Source organism: Saimiri boliviensis, chromosome 17 (assembly GCF_048565385.1).
Source record: "Saimiri boliviensis isolate mSaiBol1 chromosome 17, mSaiBol1.pri, whole genome shotgun sequence".
In the NCBI taxonomy this organism is placed as follows: domain Eukaryota; kingdom Metazoa; phylum Chordata; class Mammalia; order Primates; family Cebidae; genus Saimiri; species Saimiri boliviensis.
The window spans coordinates 16,898,668-16,917,428 of NC_133465.1; the positions used below are offsets into that span (position 1 = coordinate 16,898,668).

Consider the following 18,761-nt stretch of genomic DNA (forward strand, 5'->3'; position numbering starts at 1 on the left):
CTGGTCGGAGTGCAGCTGTCCAGGAAGCAAGCTGTCTCGAGTCACTGTTAGACGACCAGACCACAACACAAGCCGGATGTGGGCCGATCTGTAGAGGCCACTTGCTTCAGGTAGCTCTAAATTTCCCTTCTCATACCATAGCTTTGTTTTGTTGTTTTTTTTTTTTTTAAAAAGAAAATGTCCAGGATAAGTTAAGAGGGAGAGAAATGTTCATGGTTTCATCACCTAGCTAGGGTGATGTCTGGGTCTTCTGTTTCTGGCCAGAGAACTGGAAACAAATGTCTTGCTAGGAGCTTTGCATGACCTCATGCCCTGGGCGCGAGGTGTGGGCTTGCCCAGGCTTTGGTGTCTTAACACTCAGAACCTTTGGTTGTGGTGACTCAAATTCCTGGTTATACCTTCACCAAGTGACCCAGAGCCAGGAGCCTTGTTGACTGGCAGTGACTACTCCTGCTTAGAATGCAAGGATTGCTAGGGAAGATTTTAGAAAAAAGACTCCAAAAATTGAGAATCTAAATGTATTTCTTTGAAAATGTCACCCATAGATCCTCTACCCCTAACAACAATAAATTTCACCAAATAGCGTTTCCTTTGTGTAAATCCACTCATGCCCACTTCTTTTCAGGAATACTTAGCTGTGGGATTGTCCTCAGCGGGGGACCATTTATTCCTGTAGAGCTGACATGTTCAGCTCATTTCCACCTCTGCTGCTAAATTTAAAAAAGCAAACAAAAAAATAGGCTGGGTATGGTGGCTCATGCTTATAATCCCAGCATTTTGGAGGTTGAAGTGGGAGGACTGCTTGAAGCCAAGGGTTCGAGACCAGCCTGGGCAACATGGCCAGACCTCCTCTCTACAAAAATGAATTAGCCAAGTGTGGTGTACACTTATGGGCTCAGCTACTCAGGAGGCTGAGGTGGGAGGATGGATTGAGTCCAGGAGGACGAGGCTGCAGTGAGCCATGATTATGCCTGGGATTACAGGCTGGTCTCAAACTCCTGGCAATCCTCCCAGCTCAGCCTCCCTAAGTACTGGGATTACAGGTGTGAGCCACTGTATCTAGTCAACATTTGCTTTTTTTTTTTTTTTGGAAATGGAGTCTTGCTCTGTCACTCAGGCTGGAGTACAGTGGCCCAATCTCTGTTCACTACAACCTCCGCCTCCCTGCTTCAAGCAATTCTGTCTCAGCCTCTTGAATGGCTGGGATTGCAGGTGTGCACCACCACGCTTGGCTAATTTTTGTATTTTTACTAGCGATGGTTTGACCTATGTTGCCTGGGCTGGTCTTGAACTCTTGACCTGAAATGATCTGCCCACCTCAGCCTTCCGAAGTGTTGGGATTATAGGTGTGAGCCACTGTGCCCGGTCAACATGTGTATTTAAATCTTAATTCCTTGAGAAAGCTAAAAAGCTGTAGTGGACAAAACCCACATGTGTTCCAAAGACAAACACCAGTGACTCAGGTGACCTGCACTGGGTCATCTCTGCACTACTTGCTGAATTCCTGAGACAATGACACCAGTTAGTTCAGTGGGCTGGGGCCTCTGGCAGGCAGGGAGGCCACTGGGCTTGCTTGCATGAATTTCAGAAGGAACCTTCCACGTTCAGACTGCAGGCCAGACCCTGACTATATTCACATTCTCCAGAGGGACAGAACCAATAGGCTGTATGGATATGTAGAAAGGAAGTTAACTGGGGAGAACTGCCTTATAGGATTACAAGGTGAAGTCCAGAATAGGCCGTCTGCAAGCTGTGGAGAGAAGCCAGTAGCATGGCTCAGTCTAAGTCCAAAAGCCTCAAAACCAGGAAAGCCCACAGTGCAGCCTTCAGTCTGTGGCTGAAGGCTCCAGGAAGCTGCTGGTGCAAATCCTCGAGTCCAAAGGCTGAAGAACCTGGAGTCTGATGTCCAACAGCAGGGAGGAGGAAACAAGCATCTGGCATAGGAAGACTCAGCAAGCTGCCCATTCCCCTTCCACCTGCTCTGTTCTAGCCATGCTGGCAGCTGATTGGATGGTGACCACCCACATTGAGGGTAGGTCTTCCTCAGTACACTAACTCATGTCAGTCTCCTCTGGCAACACACTTACACCCAGAAACAATATCAGCCATCTGGGTGTCCCTGTGTGAGAGCTGATAGGGAAGGGGTACACAGATCTGTGCCAGGTAGGGATGGTCAATAGGCAAGTGGCAACATCCTGGTGAACATAGTGAGCTGGGACCACGTGTCCCAGTCCAAGAAACTTGGAGTTCCAGCTGAATGTGAATATCCCAAGTCCTCGGCTAGATTCTAGAGGAGGCAGGTGAATTCATCCCAAAGGGCAGTGGGGTCTCTGCCCAATGACTCAAAAACCAGTGCCAATGCTGCTGTTTGTGTCCCCATAAGCCTGGCTTTCTGGGGGATGGGGGTATTGGATGGTGGTGACAGGGCTTTTTATTTTTTTGAGATAGTCTTCCTCTGTTGCCCAGGCTGGAGTGTACCTCACTGCAACCTCTGACTCCTGGGTTCAAGCGATTCTCTGCCTCAGCCTCCTGAGTAGCTGGGATTATAGGCACCCAGCTAATTTTTGTATTTCTAGTAGAGATGGGGGTTTCACCATATTGTCCAGGTTTGTCTCGAACTCCTGACCTTGTAATTCGCCTGCTTCAGCCTCCCAAAGTGCTGGCATTACAGGTGTGAGTCGCCATGCCTGGCCAACAGGGCTTATCTTTAATTCTGGATGCTCTTAAGTATTCGGGGCGGGATTGGGCAGACTCTTCAAACACTACCAGTTGTGTGGGCTGGTCTTGTTTCCTCTGCTCTCAGTGCAGTCTCCTGGGGAAGCACGTGCAGCATGTCAGCCAGGCTTCCTCACCAAGAGATGGCAGGAAAGCCTCCAGTTAACCCATGGGCTCTCAGCGTTGGTGTGGAGAGCAAGTAGGGCTTTTTACAAACTCTGATGGGGTTAGAGGGGACATGGCATCAGAGACTAGGTTTCAAGGCCAGGATAGCTGCTTGGTAGGGGAAGACACTTAACCCAGCAAAGCTATGGTTCCTGCACAAAACAGATAGTAGATACTGTCTTGCTGGCAGCCAGGAGGTTGAAACCACTGTGTGACATCCTGGCCAGTGCCTAGTCTCTGCTAGATCCAGCAAGGTGGGGGAAGGGGGGTCATCTTCTTCTCCTTGGTTTTGCATTGCACAGGCTGCCAATGTGGCTCAACACAGGGACAAACCCTTCCAATCAACGTCGATGGGGTGGGCTGTGCTGCCAACCTGCGTGGGCCATCAAGAGACCTGGAAATTCCAACAGGTTTGATTTGTGAAACGTTAATTTGCAGTCGTACCTGACTGTAAGCCTTCAGCAGAGAACCTCAATATGAACAAGGACACCCCATTAGGGATGAGGCAATTGGGGCTCCAGGGATGAGGGCACAGACCAAGGGTGGCAGAACAAGCCAGGAAGCAGGAGCTGAGCCTGGGTCTGATCTCAGATGCCTAGCCCAGTTCATGGTGCAGCCCAATCCTGCAGTTTGGTTTTGAGAAACACAGCAGTTGCCTGCAGAGACACAAAAACCACAAAGGCATCTGGTATCCAGAAACTGTGAAGAACTCCTACAACTCAACAAAGACAACCGATTTAAAAATGGGTGAAGACACTAGGCGCAGTGGCTCATGCCTGTAATCCCAGCACTTTGGGAGGACAAGGCAGGTGGATCACCTGAGGTCAGGAGTTCTAGACCAGCCTGGCCAACATGGTGAAACCCCATCTCTACTAAAAATACAAAACAAGGCTGGGTGCGGTGGCTCACGCCTGTAATCCCAGCACTTTGGGAGGTCGAGGCGGGTGGATCACGAGGTCAAGAGATCGAGACCATCTTGGTCAACATGGTGAAACCCCATTTCTACTAAAAATACAAAAATTAGCTGGGCATGGTGGCGCATACCTGTAGTCCCAGCTACTCGGGAGGCTGAGGCAGGAGAATTGCTTGAACCCAGGAGGCAGAGGTTGCGGTGAGCCGTGCCATTGCACTCCAGTCTGGGTAACAAGAGTGAAACTCCATCTCAAAAAAAACAAAAAACAAAAAACAAATTAGCTCAGTGTGGTGGTGGATGCCTGTAATCCCAACTACTTGAGAGGCTGATGCAAGAGACCTCTTGAACCCAGGAGGCAGAGGTTGCAGTGATCTGAGGTCGCGCTACTGCACTCCAGCCTGGGTAACAAGAGCAAAACTACATCTCAAAAAATTTAAAAAAATTTTGGGTGAAGAACTTAAATAAACATTCTCCACAAAGAATGTATACCAACAGCCAGTAAGTAAGCCTGTGGAAAGATGGTCAATGTCATTTTCCCAATGACTGGGAAAATGCAAATCAAAACCACAATGAGATGCCACTTCATACCCACTAGGATGGCTATAATACAAAAAAAAAAAAAAAAAAAAAAAAAAAAAAAAAAAAGCCGGGCGCGGTGGCTCAAGCCTGTAATCCCAGCACTTTGGGAGGCCGAGGCGGGTGGATCACGAGGTTGAGAGATCAAGACCATCCTGGTCAACCTGGTGAAACCCCGTCTCTACTAAAAACACAAAAAATTAGCTGGGCATGGTGGCACGTGCCTGTAATCCCAGCTACTCAGGAGGCTGAGGCAGGAGAATTGCCTGAACCCAGGAGGTGGAAGTTGCGGTGAGCCGAGATCGCGCCATTGCACTCCAGCCTGGGTAACAAGGGCGAAACTCCGTCTCAAAAAAAAAAAAAAAGTGTTCACAAGGATGTGGAGAAGCAGGAACTCTGATGCACTGTTTGGTGGGTGTAAAATGGTGCATCCACTGTGGAAAAGTTTGGCAGCTCCTCAAAAAGTTAAAACATGGTATGAACCTACAATTCCATTGCTAGGCATATGCCCCAAATAACTGAAAACAGGTCAGACACCCATACACCAACGTTCACACAGTGCTATTCACAATAGTCAAAAGGTGGAAACCACCCAAATGTCCGACAAATAGATAAATGTCTGGTATATTCATACAGCGAACTATCGGCCATAAACATCGAGGACTGACACATGCTACAATGTGGATGAGCCAAGTCAAACCAGACACAGGAGGTCATGTAAGGTTAAGATTCCTGGTTTTTTTTTGGCAGGGGGGTGGGGGGGGGTGGGCGAGATGGAGTCTTGCTTTGTTGCCCAGGCTGGAGTGCAATGGCATGATCTTGGCACACTGCAACCTCCGCCTCCCGGGTTCAAGCAATTCTCCTGCCTCAGCCTCCCGAGTAACTGGGATTACAGATGTGCACCGTCACGCCCAGCTAATTTTTTGTATTTTAGCAGAGACAGGGTTTCACTGTGTTTGCCCAGGCTGGTCTTAAACTCCTGAGCTGAGGCAATCTGAACACCTTGGCCTCCCAAAGTGCTGGGATGAGCCACCGCACCCAGCCTGGATTCTTTATTAAGGCAGTGAATTCTGGGTGTCCTGGCTTAACTGAGATAGACAATAAAGCTTCTTCTGCAGGATCAATGTTACCACAGCCACCTCCTTGCATTACACCATGCTCCTCAGAACATCTATGGAGAGAAGTCCGGGGCAGCCTGGATAGGGCCTGCTCCATGAGGGCTGGCTGCTCACTTGGGGCTTTCTGGAGGTGCAGGAAGCAGCCCTGGGAGCTTCTTAGTTGGCCACTCAGTGGGCTTCAGGTGGGACTGCACCAGTCCTCTGCTAACAGTGACCATCTTTGGGGGGTTTGAGGGAGCAAACTTCTGACTTTTCAGCAGTGGCTATGATCACTCCTAAGGCCTGGGCAGAGAGTCACTGTCCAGCAGAGCTGACCTGGAGAGTGGTCTGGATCTTGTGCTTCTTAACACAGGAAGGCCCAACTCCAAAGGCCAACAGTGTTCTCCAAGTTTCCAGGACACTGAATGGCCACTTGGGCCTGGTTAACTCATTTCCCAACACAAAGGGGACAGGTCTGAGAAAGTGGTTTGCTCTACCCTATCCTGCCCTCATCTGTTCTGAGGACAAAAGGGACGGGTGTGTCCAGGCTGGTGGCAAAGGCTGCATTTCCGGGGTTTCTTTGCTGTGGATCCCATGTCTGAGGAACTGGCCCGGGGCCTTTTGCTTCTGGCCTCCAACCCTAGGGTTCCTCCTCTGCCTCTTGTCCAGGGCAGGGCTCCAGAAGTCCCTGTGGGGAGAGTCAGGGGAGGGCTGAGGTTAGAACTGACATGCAAAAGTAGCAAGTCACGAACGTGGTGACTTGCGCCTATAATCCCAGCACTTTAGGAAGCCAAGGCAGGAGTACTGCTTGAGCCCAAAGTTCAAAACCAGCTTGGGCAACATGGCAAAATCCCATCTTTAAAAAAATATAAAAATCAGCCAGGTGGCTGGGTATGGTGGCTCACACCTGTAATCCCAGCACTTTGGGAGGCCAAGGCAGAGGTGGGTGGATCACCAGGTCAGGAGTTTGAGACCAGCCTGACCAATATGGTGAAACCCTGTCTCTATAAAAAATATAAAAGTTAGCTGGGTGTAGTGGCACACACCTATAATTAGCTACTCAGGAGGCTGAGGCAGGAGAATCACTTGAACCCGGAGGTGGAGGTTGCAGCGAGCAGAGATAGTGCCACTGCACTCTAGCCTGGGTGACAAAGCAAGACTAAAAATTAGCCAGGTGTGGTGGTGCATGCCTGTGGTCATAGCTACTCGGGAGACTGAGGTGGGAGGATGCCTAAACCTGGGAGGCTGCAGTGAACCGTGATCACACCACTGCACTCCAGCCTGAGCAACAGAGCGAGACCTTGTCTCAAAAAAAAAAAAAAAAAAAAAAAAAAGAGGCCGGGTGTGGTGGCTCATGGCTGTAATCCAAGCACTTTGGAGGCCAAGGTGGGCGGATCACCTGAGGTCAGGAGTTCAAGAGCAGCCTGACCAAAATGGTGAAACCCTGTCTTAAAAAAATAAAAGAAAGAAAAAGAAAAGTCGCAGCAGATAATATGGCTAAATTGACTTTTACACAGCCACGTATACCCCACCGGCCAGCCTCCCTTCATACTATGTCCAACTCTGTAAGGTCGAGGTGTGATGTGCCTGCCGCCTTATGTTACCTGACACCTCTCCCTCAAGAATCCTAAGCTCTTGGAGACATCATCCCACACTCACTTGGTAAGTGGACACTGGCATCACTTTGTGCCGGCCCTTACTATAGAGGCAGAAACCCAAGCAAGCTGGCCTGTGGTAGGGCAGGAAAGACAAGCAGTGTGTGACCAGTGACCAGCAACCTGTGACCCACCTCCATGCAGCAAAGTCCAGCTTTGGAGCCCTCCTGTCCCTCAACAGGCCTTTCCAGACCAGGTGCCCATTCACCCAGGCCAGTCTGTCAGCCAGCGTGGGGGTCAGACACCATGTCTTTCCAAGTGGGGAGATGAGGCCAGACTGCATCTCACTTCAAGTGTGGGTCTGTCACTCCAGTGACCATTTCTGGGCCCCACTGGCACTCATAGCCAGCTCCAAGTCCCAGTTTTTAGCAGGCTGCTGGGTTCTTTCTGTGCATGCCAGGCTAGTGACATGTACGTAAGATCATAGTCTGAGACTACACTCCTTTCTAAAACAGGAACTCTAAGAATGTAGGCAGGGACCATCTTGTTGAGCAAACTGAGGCAGAGAGGCTGGACTTTGCTGCATGGAGGTGGGTCACAGGTTGCTGGTCACTGGTCACACGCTGCTTGTCTTTCCTGCCCTACCACCAGATTCACACAACTCCAAAGCTCCCACTAGGCCTTTGGGTCATTCTCAGCTATATAATTAAGCTCTGCTGTACATTGAAGCAGGAGTACACTGAACCATCAAAGTGCTTCCACGTACACCATCCACCTTGAAGCAATGTCTAGGTGCCACTTCTAATGACACTCCGTCCTGGACACTGGGCCAAGCTGTGTCACCCTGGGCAGATTCCTAAATATCACCAGGGTTGGCATCTTCAGCTAAAGAAATGAGGCTGGCCGGGCGCGGTGGCTCAAGCCTGTAATCCCAGCACTTTGGGAGGCCGAGGCGGGTGGATCACGAGGTCGAGAGATCGAGACCATCCTGGTCAACATGGTGAAACCCCGTCTCTACTAAAAGTGCAAAAAATTAGCTGGGCATGGTGGCACGTGCCTGTAATCCCAGCTACTCAGGAGGCTGAGGCAGGAGAATTGCCTGAGCCCAGGAGGCGGAGGTTGCGGTGAGCCGAGATCGCGCCATTGCACTCCAGCCTGGGTAACAAGGGCAAAACTCCGTCTCAAAAAAAAAAAAAAAAAAAAAAAAAAAAGAAAGAAATGAGGCTGATGCTCATGGTCTGGCAAGGGTCATGACAGATGCAAGGGGCACACAGCTATGGGACTGGGAAGGCCCATGTCCTCATCCTGGGGTCTGCTGCTATGTGATCCTGAGCAATGCCCACTTCATGTGTCTGGGTCTCACCTTTCTCACTTGTAAGTAAAATTGTGATCACAATGCTTTCCTGATGAGGATGGAAGATGCATAGGAAGTATATTTAGCCTAGTATCAGGCACAGGGCAAGTGACACCGTTACTGCAAGTGACACCTGCAGAGGTAACTACCCTTCAATTTGGAAGAGGACTGTGCAATTATCACCTTGCTGAAAGTGATCAAATGAGGAAATGGAGGTGCAAGGCAGCCCAGGTGCCCCTCCCAATCCCACCATGACCCTGCCTTGCCTTATTTCTGCTTTCCTAGTCTGAGGTAGAGACACCCTGAAAACCCAAGGAAGTAAATCACATGCCCCTCCCTGCCTCACCTGGAGCCATGTTCTCATCGACCCACTGGAAGAAGCCACACTGTTGCTCTCTCGGCTTGGCACATGTGTGGAACTGGCGCCCCTTATTGGGCCCATCCTTCTGCACAGTCCGTTTGACGGTGGGCTGGCTACACAGGCAGGATATGCCATTACCACTGCCATCACCAGGGTTGCCAAACCCACCCAGGTGGGTCCCTGGACCTGGTGGGCGTCCCAGCGAGCCACCTAAGGGTCTATATGCTGAGGTGGGCGGCTCTCCTGCTCCCAGATTGGGGCTGTCTGCCCACAGGAAGAAGTTGCAGCTACCCGTGTTGCACTTAAAGAATTGCCGGCCCTGGTTGGGGCCCTCCTTACGGACAGTGAGCAGCACAGCCTCCTGGCCACAGTTGCAGGTCACTGAGTTGCTTTCACCGGCAGCCGTGGGTGGTGGGAGGGTCCAGGCCAGAGCCCTTGAGGGCCCAGTCTGTCTGCCGTCAGAAGGCTGGGGGTGGTGGCTGCTGTCCATCCTGTTCAGGGACTGGTTGGCCTGCAGGCGGCCAGAGGGCTGGCTAGCCCTTGGGGGGCCCCGTGAAAATCTTAGGTCCAGGATCTCCCTCAGGGTCTCATCACATCCTCCGATGCAGCAAACAAACTCCAGAGGCATGGTCGGGGGAAGGCTACCACGCTTAAACTTTAACTTCAACCTAGTAAGGCCAGAAGATGAGAAAAAAATTAATAACCAGGTGCCAGTTTCTTCTTAGTCCACTGAGGGCTACTTTAGCCCTAGGCCTCTCTCCACCACTCCTTATGTATCAGGAAGCCCACGCAGGGCCCTGTGAGGCCCTCCATCAGCCCACCACAAGGCCCCGCCAGTCATCACAGGAGTGGACAGTGGGAAGCAGTGCAGATGAAATCTAAGATAATTCACCAAAATAAAAACACCTCTGGAAAGTTCCATGTCTCTATACCAGCAGTTATCCAAGTGTGGTTCTGAGGTGCCTGAGCCCTTTCAAGGAGAGGGCCAAACTATTTTATAGTAATTCTAAGAGGTTATATCTATTTTGCTCTCATTCTTCTGTGTGTACACAATGGAGTTTTCCAGAGCTTCTAGAACACACAATGACTCAGCAGACTGACTGCAGAAGCAGATATGGGAATCCAGCTCTCTCCTATTAAGCCAGACATGTGAATTCCAAAATGTAAAAAACAGTGTCATCCATGTCATTATTATTATTTTGCTTTGGAAAACAGGTATTTTATCACCCTAAAAAACATGTTATTTACAGTAGTATGCAATGCATTTACTAGAAATAGATTAAATTTTTTTTTTTTTTTTTTTTTTTTTGAGACAGAGTTTCGCTCTTGTTACCCAGGCTGGAGTGCAATGGCGCGATCTCGGCTCACCGCAACCTCCGCCTCCTGGGCTCAGGCAATTCTCCTGCCTCAGCCTCCTGAGTAGCTGGGATTACAGGCACGCGCCAGCACGCCCAGCTAGTTTTTTCTATTTTTAGTAGAGACGGTGTTTCACCATGTTGACCAGGATGGTCTCGATCTTTCGACCTCGTGATCCACCCGCCTCGGCCTCCCAAAGTGCTGGGATTACAGGCTTGAGCCACCGCGCCCGGCATTTTTTTTTTTTTGAGACACAGTTTTGCTCTTGTTACCCAGGCTGGAGTGCAATGGCGTGATCTCGGCTCACCGCAACCTCCGCCTCCTGGGTTCAGGCAATTTTCATGCCTCAGCCTCCTCAGTAGCTGGGATTACAGGCATGCAGCACCATACCCAGCTAATCTTTTGTATTTTTAGTAGAGATGGGGTTTCACCATATTGACCAGGATGGTCTCGATCTCTTGACCTCATGATCCACCCGCCTCGGCCTCCCAAAGTGCTGGGATTACAGGTGTGAGCCACCACGCCCAGCCAATTAATATTTTAAAAGATGTTTTTACTTTAATTTCACATGTGGTATATACGGATAAACCACCCACAACAAAAGTTCTTTTGGCTCCACAACGATGCTTCAGAGTGTTAGGGGTCTAGTGACCAAGAAGTTTGAGAACCACTGTATTGCACTAGTGCTGTGGGCTTTCTGGAGGAACTTAAATAATATATTTCTTTGCCCATGGCCCACTCCCAACTGGGTCATACCTGCCAAAGCAGTGACAGCATGGAACACAACAGAACTGGACCAGGCCTGCTGACCTGACTGCTGCAGAACACAGCTACACCCCTGCAGAGCCTGAGTGGAATCCCTGACATTCCCCTCTGGGTTCTGGCAGGAGCAAGGGAAAAATGGGCACTGTAGTGTGCACACTCCAAAGGAGGTGCCTGACTCAGGCACCCAGCTCACCTGTACACAGGGTGTGGCTGACAAACTGGACACACACTGCCATCCCTGCTGGCCTCCAGCACCGAGTCAGGAAACCACATGGCTGAGCGACACTCTGGGAAACCCATGCAGCTGAGGTAGAACCTGGGGACAAGGTGCCATGTCAGGTGGTAGGAGTGCAGGAGGCACTCTCAGGCTCTCAGCCGTTGGCCATTGGCCGAGGCAGCTTTCCTCAGATGACCGAGGACAACATTCCCTTTTCTGGAGGACAGTTAACTGGAGACACAAGCACTGATTTGAGAAAAATGAGCCTTCTCACATCCCAAACGCACAAAGCAGCTATTGCTGACCCTGCTTTCTACTTAGAAAACCAACAACCAACCAAGGTGACACCAGGGGCCCTGTGCTGTGCACTCACACATTCTCACCTTTCTGCCTCATGCCAAGTCTGCGCAGTGTCTGGGGCACCCTCAGTTTGCATGTGAGTAAGCAGTGGCTTGGTGTGGGCTGGAAACTTGCCCAGAGATGCGCATGCATGGGGGGACGGGAGCTAGAAATGGAAACCCACCTGTTTGTGACAGAGCCTCACCTGCAACATCTACACCCCACCCACTGCCCATCCACCCAACCCCATCTCTCCTGGCCAGTGTTTTTCAACACCTTGCAGCCACGAAACATTACGGTTTGACTAGCCAATATGCATGTGATTTACCAATTCCTTTAAGTGTGCCTGGGTACACTACAAAGAAAAAAAAGCCCCAAACTCCAATCATTTAAATAAGAAATTTACAGTCTCAGAAATGGAAATTATTAGATAAACCCTGGAGTGGCAAATCCCACAAAATAATCTCCTGACCTTCTGGAGTAACTCAGAGAAGCATTACAAGAGAATAACAGAATAACAGAAGAATAATAGTAATTCTCCAATACAGTGCTAAAACAAAAGTAAGTATTCTCTCTCCTTATACTCCAATGAGTACTAATCCAAAAACCTGCCGGTGGCAAGGAAAACCCATCAACAGCATTTATTAAGTGCTTAAATATATGCCCACGTATTGGGCTAGGCCTATAGTGGCTCTGGCTTCTGTCTGTGAGTGACAAGAGCTCTGACACCTGCTTCCAAGTCTGGTCTATGGACCTCTTGTTTCTGAGAGCTGGTGGCTTTCTCTTCACTGGGGCCAGCTGGGTTACTGATGGCTGGAGGTTAGGAGGAGTGGAGAAACCTTTCTCATTTAGCAGCAAGGAGCACAGCAGCCCCAGGTGGGCCAGGCAGGATGGAGAAAGGCAGTGAAAACCTGGTTTCAAACTCTGCCTTTGCTGCCCACCAGGGCTGCTTGACTTCAAGCAGGCACCTCTGCCCTCTAAGCTGCATAGAAATCCCTGCCTTGCAGGGTAGGATTATGAGAATGGAATGAGGTTTAAAAAAAAAAAAAAAAGGCCGGGCGCGGTGGCTCAAGCCTGTAATCCCAGCACTTTGGGAGGCCGAGGCGGGTGGATCACGAGGTCGAGAGATCGAGACCATCCTGGTCAACATGGTGAAACCCCGTCTCTACTAAAGGTGCAAAAAAAATTAGCTGGGCATGGTGGCGTGTGCCTGTAATCCCAGCTACTTAGGAGGCTGAGGCAGGAGAATTGCCTGAGCCCAGGAGGCGGAGGCTGCAGTGAGCCGAGATCGCGCCATTGCACTCCAGCCTGGGTAACAAGAGCGAAACTCCGTCTCAAAAAAAAAAAAAAAAGAGGCCAGGCGCGGGGGCTCAAGCCTGTAATCCCAGCACTTTGGGAGGCCGAGGCGGGTGGATCACGAGGTCAAGAGATCATCCTGGTCAACAAGGTGAAACACCGTCTCTACTAAAAATACAAAAAATTAGCTGGGCATCGTGGCACATGCCTGTAATCCCAGCTACTCAGGGGGCTGAGGCAGGAGAATTGCCTGAACCCAGGAGGCGGAGGTTGCAGTGAGCCGAGATCGCGCCATTGCACTCCAGCCTGGGTAACAAGAGCAAAACTCCGTCTCAAAAAAAAAAAAAAAAAAAGAGAGAGAATGGGATGAGGTAATGCTTACAGAGCACTACCATGCATCATGCCAGTGAGGGACGGCACCTGACGAATGATGGCTGCCACCCCTCCAGCACATCTTTCCCCATGAACTTCCTCAGTGGCCAGCCACTGGCTTGAACAATCTGATCTGAGGCTAAATTGCCCATTCGGGTCTACTATACTTAAAGCAAAAGGGAGTTAAGATTTTTCAGGCCCAATTCAGAACTCTTCTTAGAGAAGAAAAGTAGAATCTGCTGTGTATCTACAACATGTCAGTCAATGCGGCATACAGTCCTGACCATTTTCACCAAATCCTCATCCTTAACACAGCCTTGTGAGTACTGACCTTATTTTATAAAAAAAGAAATTGGGGCTCAGAGTAGGCTAGGAACTTGCTTCAGGCCATACTACTTATATGTCGCAGAAGCGGCATTTGAACCCAGACCCACCTAGATCTGAAGCCCATGCTCCTCCATGTGTTACACATTGGGTATATGATGTCCTATCCACAGAGGACAAAAAAACCCCATAATCACTCAGTTCCCCGCCTGCTCTGAATTCCCACAACGCTTTACAACTCAAAGGCCTGATCCCACCCAGGTAACCTTCTAGGCCAACACCTTGCCTGCAGGTTGGCAACCACAGGCCTGCCTTGAAAGATTCCATGTAAGTGAGATGGCAGGGCCTTTTAGAGCTGCGACTAACACCGCAGGTGCTGGAGAGCAGAGGAGAAGGCAGAAGGCAGAGCACTGACCCGCCGTTCTTCTTGGTTTTGAGGACCATGTCCTTGTTGCACTGTGGGCACTTCCTGATAGGCTCTGGCATGGCTGGGTAGATCTCTTCCTGCTGGGCCACCTCTGTTCCATTCCCAAAGTACTGGGCCAAGGCCTCATCCAATCTGAAGAAAAGACAAAGGTAGATACCCATCAGCCGGCAATTGCTGCAAAGGCACCTACAACATATGTGCACACAACAGGCGTGACCATGGGAACCAGCTGGTCAGTGAGCTGCAGGCCTCCTGCACAGAACAGACGGCAGGCAGAGAAGACTGAGCTCATCATGGGCCCTGGTGCCTAACCAACTCTGAGGAGGAGAGTCCAGATTCAGGCAGATACTTCTGCCTTGTCACCAGCCCCACATTAAAAAGTAAAACTGGGGCTGGGTGCGGTGGCTCAAGCCTGTAATCCCAGCACTTTGGGAGGCCGAGGCGGGTGGATCATGAGGTCAAGAGATCGAGACCAACCTGGTGAACATGGTGAAACCCCGTCTCTACTAAAAATACAAAACATTAGCTGGGCATGGTGGCGCGTGCCTGTAATCCCAGCTACTCAGGAGGCTGAGGCAGGAGAATTGCCTGAACCCAGGAGGCGGAGGTTGCGGTGAGCCGAGATTGCGCCATCGCACTCCAGCCTGGGTAACAAGAGCGAAACTCTGTCTCAAAAAAAAAAAAAAAAAAAGTAAAACTGGGCTGGGTGTGGTGGCTAATGCCTGTATGCCTGTACTCCCAGCACTTTGGGAGGCTAAGGACAGCAGATCACCTGAGGTCAGGAGTTGGAGACCAGCTTGACCAAAACGGAGAAACCCCATCTCTACTAAAAATACAAAATTTAGCCGGGCATGGTGGGAACGCTTGTTCCAAGCTACTCGGGAGGCTGCAGCAGAATTGCATGAACCTGGGAGGCAGAGGTTGAGATGAGCCAAGATCCTGCCATTGCACTCCAGCCTGGGTAACAAGAGCGAAACTCCATCTCAAAAAAAAAAAAAAAAAAAAGAAAAACTAAAATTGCACAGGGTCCATGCGCAAACTCCAGGCGTATCTGTCTGCATTAAGTTTAAACTAGCTTGCCAGGTGTAGTAGCTGAAGCCTATAATCTCAGTACTTTGGGAGGCCGAGGTGGGAAGATCTCGAGGCCAGGAGTTCAAGACTAGCCTGGGCAACATAGCAAGTAAGTGAGACCCCATCTCCATTTCTTTCTTTTCTCTCTCTCTTTTTTTTTTTTTTTTTTAATAGAGGGAGTCTCGCTCTGTCATCCAGGCTGGAATAAAGTGGCACCATCTTGGCTCACTGCAACCTCCACCTCCCGGGTTCAAGCAATTCTCCTGCCTCAGCCTCCTGAGTAGCGAGGACTACAGGCACATGCCACCACACCTGGCTAATTTTTTTTTTTTTTTTTTTTTTGAGACAGAGTTTCACTCTTGTTACCCAGGCTGGAGTGCAATGGCGCGATCTCGGCTCACCGCAACCTCCGCCTCCTGGGTTCAGGCAATTCTCCTGCCTCAGCCTCCTGAGTAGCTGGGATTACAGGCACGTGCCACCATGCCCAGCTAATTTTTTGTATTTTTAGTAGAGACGGGGTTTCACCATGTTGACCAGGATGGTCTCGATCTCTTGACCTCGTGATCCACCCGCCTCGGCCTCCCAAAGTGCTGGGATTACAGGTTTGAGCCACCGCGCCTGGCATTTTTTGTATTTTTAGTAGAGACGGGGTTTCACTGTGTTAGTCAGTATGGTCTCGATCTCCTGACCTTGTGATCTGCCCACATCAGCCTCCCAAACTGCTAAAATTACAAGTATGAGCCACCATGCCTGGCCACCCATTTCTATTTCTTTTTTTTTTTTTTTTTTTTTTTTTTTTTTTTTTTTTGAGACTGAGTTTCGCTCTCGTTACCCAGGCTGGAGTGCAATGGCGCGATCTCGGCTCACCGCAACCTCCGCCTCCTGGGTTCAGGCAATTCTCCTGCCTCAGCCTCCTGAGTAGCTGGGATTACAGGCACGCGCCACCATGCCCAGCTAATTTTTTGTATTTTTAGTAGAGACGGGGTTTCACCATGTTGACCAGGATGGTCTCGATCTCTTGACCTTGTGATCCACCCGTCTCGGCCTCCCAAAGTGCTGGGATTACAGGCTTGAGCCACCGCGCCCGGCCCCATTTCTATTTCTTTTAAGCACTCACTTCTTTGCTTTAGCCACTGCTTCAATGAAAACCTGCTTGTATTTTTGCACTTGCTGCCTTAGAACCACAAATTTGTCCTTCTTGCCCTCACAGATCAGCTTCAGATCAGCTTCCAGTTCAGCCCGGAGGTCAGGCTTAGACATCTCATAGCCCATGGAATCATAACCTGCAGGGAAAGAGTCGTGCTCAGTAAGGACCCACCTGAGACCCTCGGGGACTTGGGTGACACCACCCATTACCCACTGCAAGCTCCCACCTCCCTTACCTTCCACAAGTCCCATGCCCAGGTGCCCAGGGAGGAATCGCTTGTCTGGGGTGAGCCCCACGTACATCCGGGCTTTGATGGTCTCGATGTGCTCTGCGTGAGTGGCATCTGTACCTGGAAGCCATTTTCTGGTTATTCTGAGGTAATACAGACAACAGCTGCACCCAGGTGGCCCATGGGCACCTTGCTCACCCCAGAACCCCTCCTTTGCCTGGACAGCCCGTATGCTCATTCAAGAAATCACAATGGCAACCTCAATTCTCTTGCTCCCTCACATCCCATTACTCATGATAGCTGTCAATTCTAGCTTGAAAGCTCCTTTTTTTTTTGAGATGGCGTTTCACTTTTGTTACCCAGGCTGGAGTGCAATGGCGTGATCTCGGCTCACTGCAACCTCCGCCTCCTGGGTTCAGGCAATTCTCCTGCCTCAGCCTCCTGAGTAGCTGGGATTACAGGCACGCACCACCATGCCCACCTAATTTTTTGTATTTTTAGTAGAGACGGGGTTTCACCATGTTGACCAGGATGGTCTCGATCTCTTGACCTCGTGATCCACCCGCCTCGGCCTCCCAAAGTGCTGGGATTACAGGCTTGAGCCACCGCACCCGGCCTGAAAGCTCCTTTTAAAAATCTTCCGCCGGGCGCGGTAGCTCAAGCCTGTAATCCCAGCACTTTGGGAGGCCGAGGCGGGTGGATCACGAGGTCAAGAGATCGAGACCATCCTGGTCAACATGGTGAAACCCCGTCTCTACTAAAAATACAAAAAATTAGGTGGGCATGGTGGTGCGTGCCTGTAATCCCAGCTACTCAGGAGGCTGAGGCAGGAGAATTGCCTGAACCCAGGAGGCGGAGGTTGCAGTGAGCCGAGATCGCGCCATTGCACTCCGGCCTGGGTAACAAGAACAAAACTCCGTCTCAAAAAAAAAAAAAAAAAAAAAAAAAAACAAAAAACTTCCTCCCCATGTGTCCAAGCCATAGTTGCAGCTTGTATCCCTATTTCTAGTCTCTTCCTTGACCCAAACCATTCTTTAAGCTGTGGCCAGAGGGACCTTTCAAAATGTAGCTCTGCCATGAAGGAAATGCAAATTAAAATCGCAGTGAAGGCTGGGCGCAGTGGCTCATGCCTGTAATCCCAACACTTTGGGAGGCCAAGGCAGGCGGTCACCTCAGGTCAGAATTCAAGACCAGCATGGTCAACAAGGCGAAACCCTGTCTCTATCAAAAATACAAAAATTAGCCGAGTGTGGCGGCGTGTGCCTGTAGTCTCAGCTACTCAGGAGGCTGAGGCAGGAGGACTGCTTGAACCTGGGAGGCAGAGGCTGCAGTGAGCTGAGATCACGCCACTACACTCCAGCCTGAGTGACCAAGTGAGACTTCATCTTAAAAAAAAAACAAAAACCACATACAGTGAAATAGCAGTTCATACCTACCAACAAAATAAAAAAAAGAGATGATACTAAGTGTTAGTAAGGATGTGGAGAAACTGGAATCCTATTGCTTTGCTGGTGGGAATGAAAAATGGTACAACTGCTTCAGGAAAGTTTGGTGGTTCCCAAAAATGTTAAATGTAGAGATACCATGTAAACCAGCAATCCCACTGCTAAGTCTACCTAAGAGAAATGAAAACACATATCCACACAAAACTTGTACAAAACTGTTCAGAGCAGCATTATTTATAGCCAAAGAGTGGAAACAACTCAAGTGTCCATCAACTAGAAAGTAGAAAAAGACAATGTCTATACATACAATGGAATATTATTTGGTAATACAAAGGAATGAAGTTCTGACACATGCTACAACATAGATGAAGCTTGAAGACATCGTCCTAAGCAAAAGTTAGTTACAAAAGGCCAAACATTATATGATTCTCTTTTCTTATTTATTTCTGAGACAGTCTTGCTCTCTTGCTGAGGCTAGGGTGCAATGGTATAATCTCAGCTCACTGCAACCTTCACCTTCTGGGTTCTCCTGCCTCAGCCTCTTGAGTAGCTGGGATTACAGGTGCCTGCCACCAAGCCCGGCTAATTTTTATAGTTTTCGTAGAGAGACGGTGTTTCACCAAGTTGGTGAAGCTGGTCTGGAACTCCTGACCTCAAGTGATCCACCCACCTTGGCCTTCCAAAGTGCTGGGATTACAGGCGTGAGCCACCATTCCTGGCACTTCATAGGAAATATCTAAAGTAGGCAAATCTGGCCAGGTGCACCAGCTCACTCCTGTAATTCCAACACTTTGAGAGGTTGAGGTAGGAGGATGGCTTGAGGCTGCAAGTTCAAGACCAGACTATGCAACATAGGAAGACCTTGTCCCTACATAAAACAAAGATGGCTTGGCTGGGCATGGTGGCTCATGCCTGTAATTCTTGCACTTTGGGAGGCCGAGGTGGGTGGATCATTTGAGGTCAGGAGTTCGAGATCAGCTTAGCTAACTGAAACCCC

At 49.8% G+C, this 18,761-nt stretch overlaps 1 protein-coding gene across 8 annotated transcripts in view; it reads right to left on the reverse strand.

Annotated features, from left to right (window-relative positions):
- Positions 1 to 504: 504 nt before the first annotated feature.
- The window catches only part of TOP3A (DNA topoisomerase III alpha), a 52,633-nt gene continuing 34,376 nt past the window's right edge, over positions 505 to 18,761 (reverse strand). For 4 of the 8 annotated variants that reach the window (XM_074388243.1, XM_074388246.1, XM_074388247.1 and 1 more), the window contains 7 exons: positions 16,326 to 16,439; positions 16,061 to 16,226; positions 13,861 to 14,004; positions 11,091 to 11,213; positions 8,762 to 9,444; positions 3,925 to 4,041; positions 505 to 3,536 (listed from right to left, as the gene is read on the reverse strand). In XM_074388243.1, the coding sequence (XP_074244344.1) occupies positions 3,352 to 3,536; positions 3,925 to 4,041; positions 8,762 to 9,444; positions 11,091 to 11,213; positions 13,861 to 14,004; positions 16,061 to 16,226; positions 16,326 to 16,439 (1,532 nt within the window). In that variant the 3' untranslated portion in view covers positions 505 to 3,351. Of the gene's footprint in view, positions 3,537 to 3,924; positions 4,042 to 5,087; positions 6,155 to 8,761; positions 9,445 to 11,090; positions 11,214 to 13,860; positions 14,005 to 16,060; positions 16,227 to 16,325; positions 16,440 to 18,761 lie in introns of those variants that run through there. The other 4 variants (XM_039475719.2, XM_039475720.2, XM_074388244.1 and 1 more) reach the window with 3 other exon arrangements.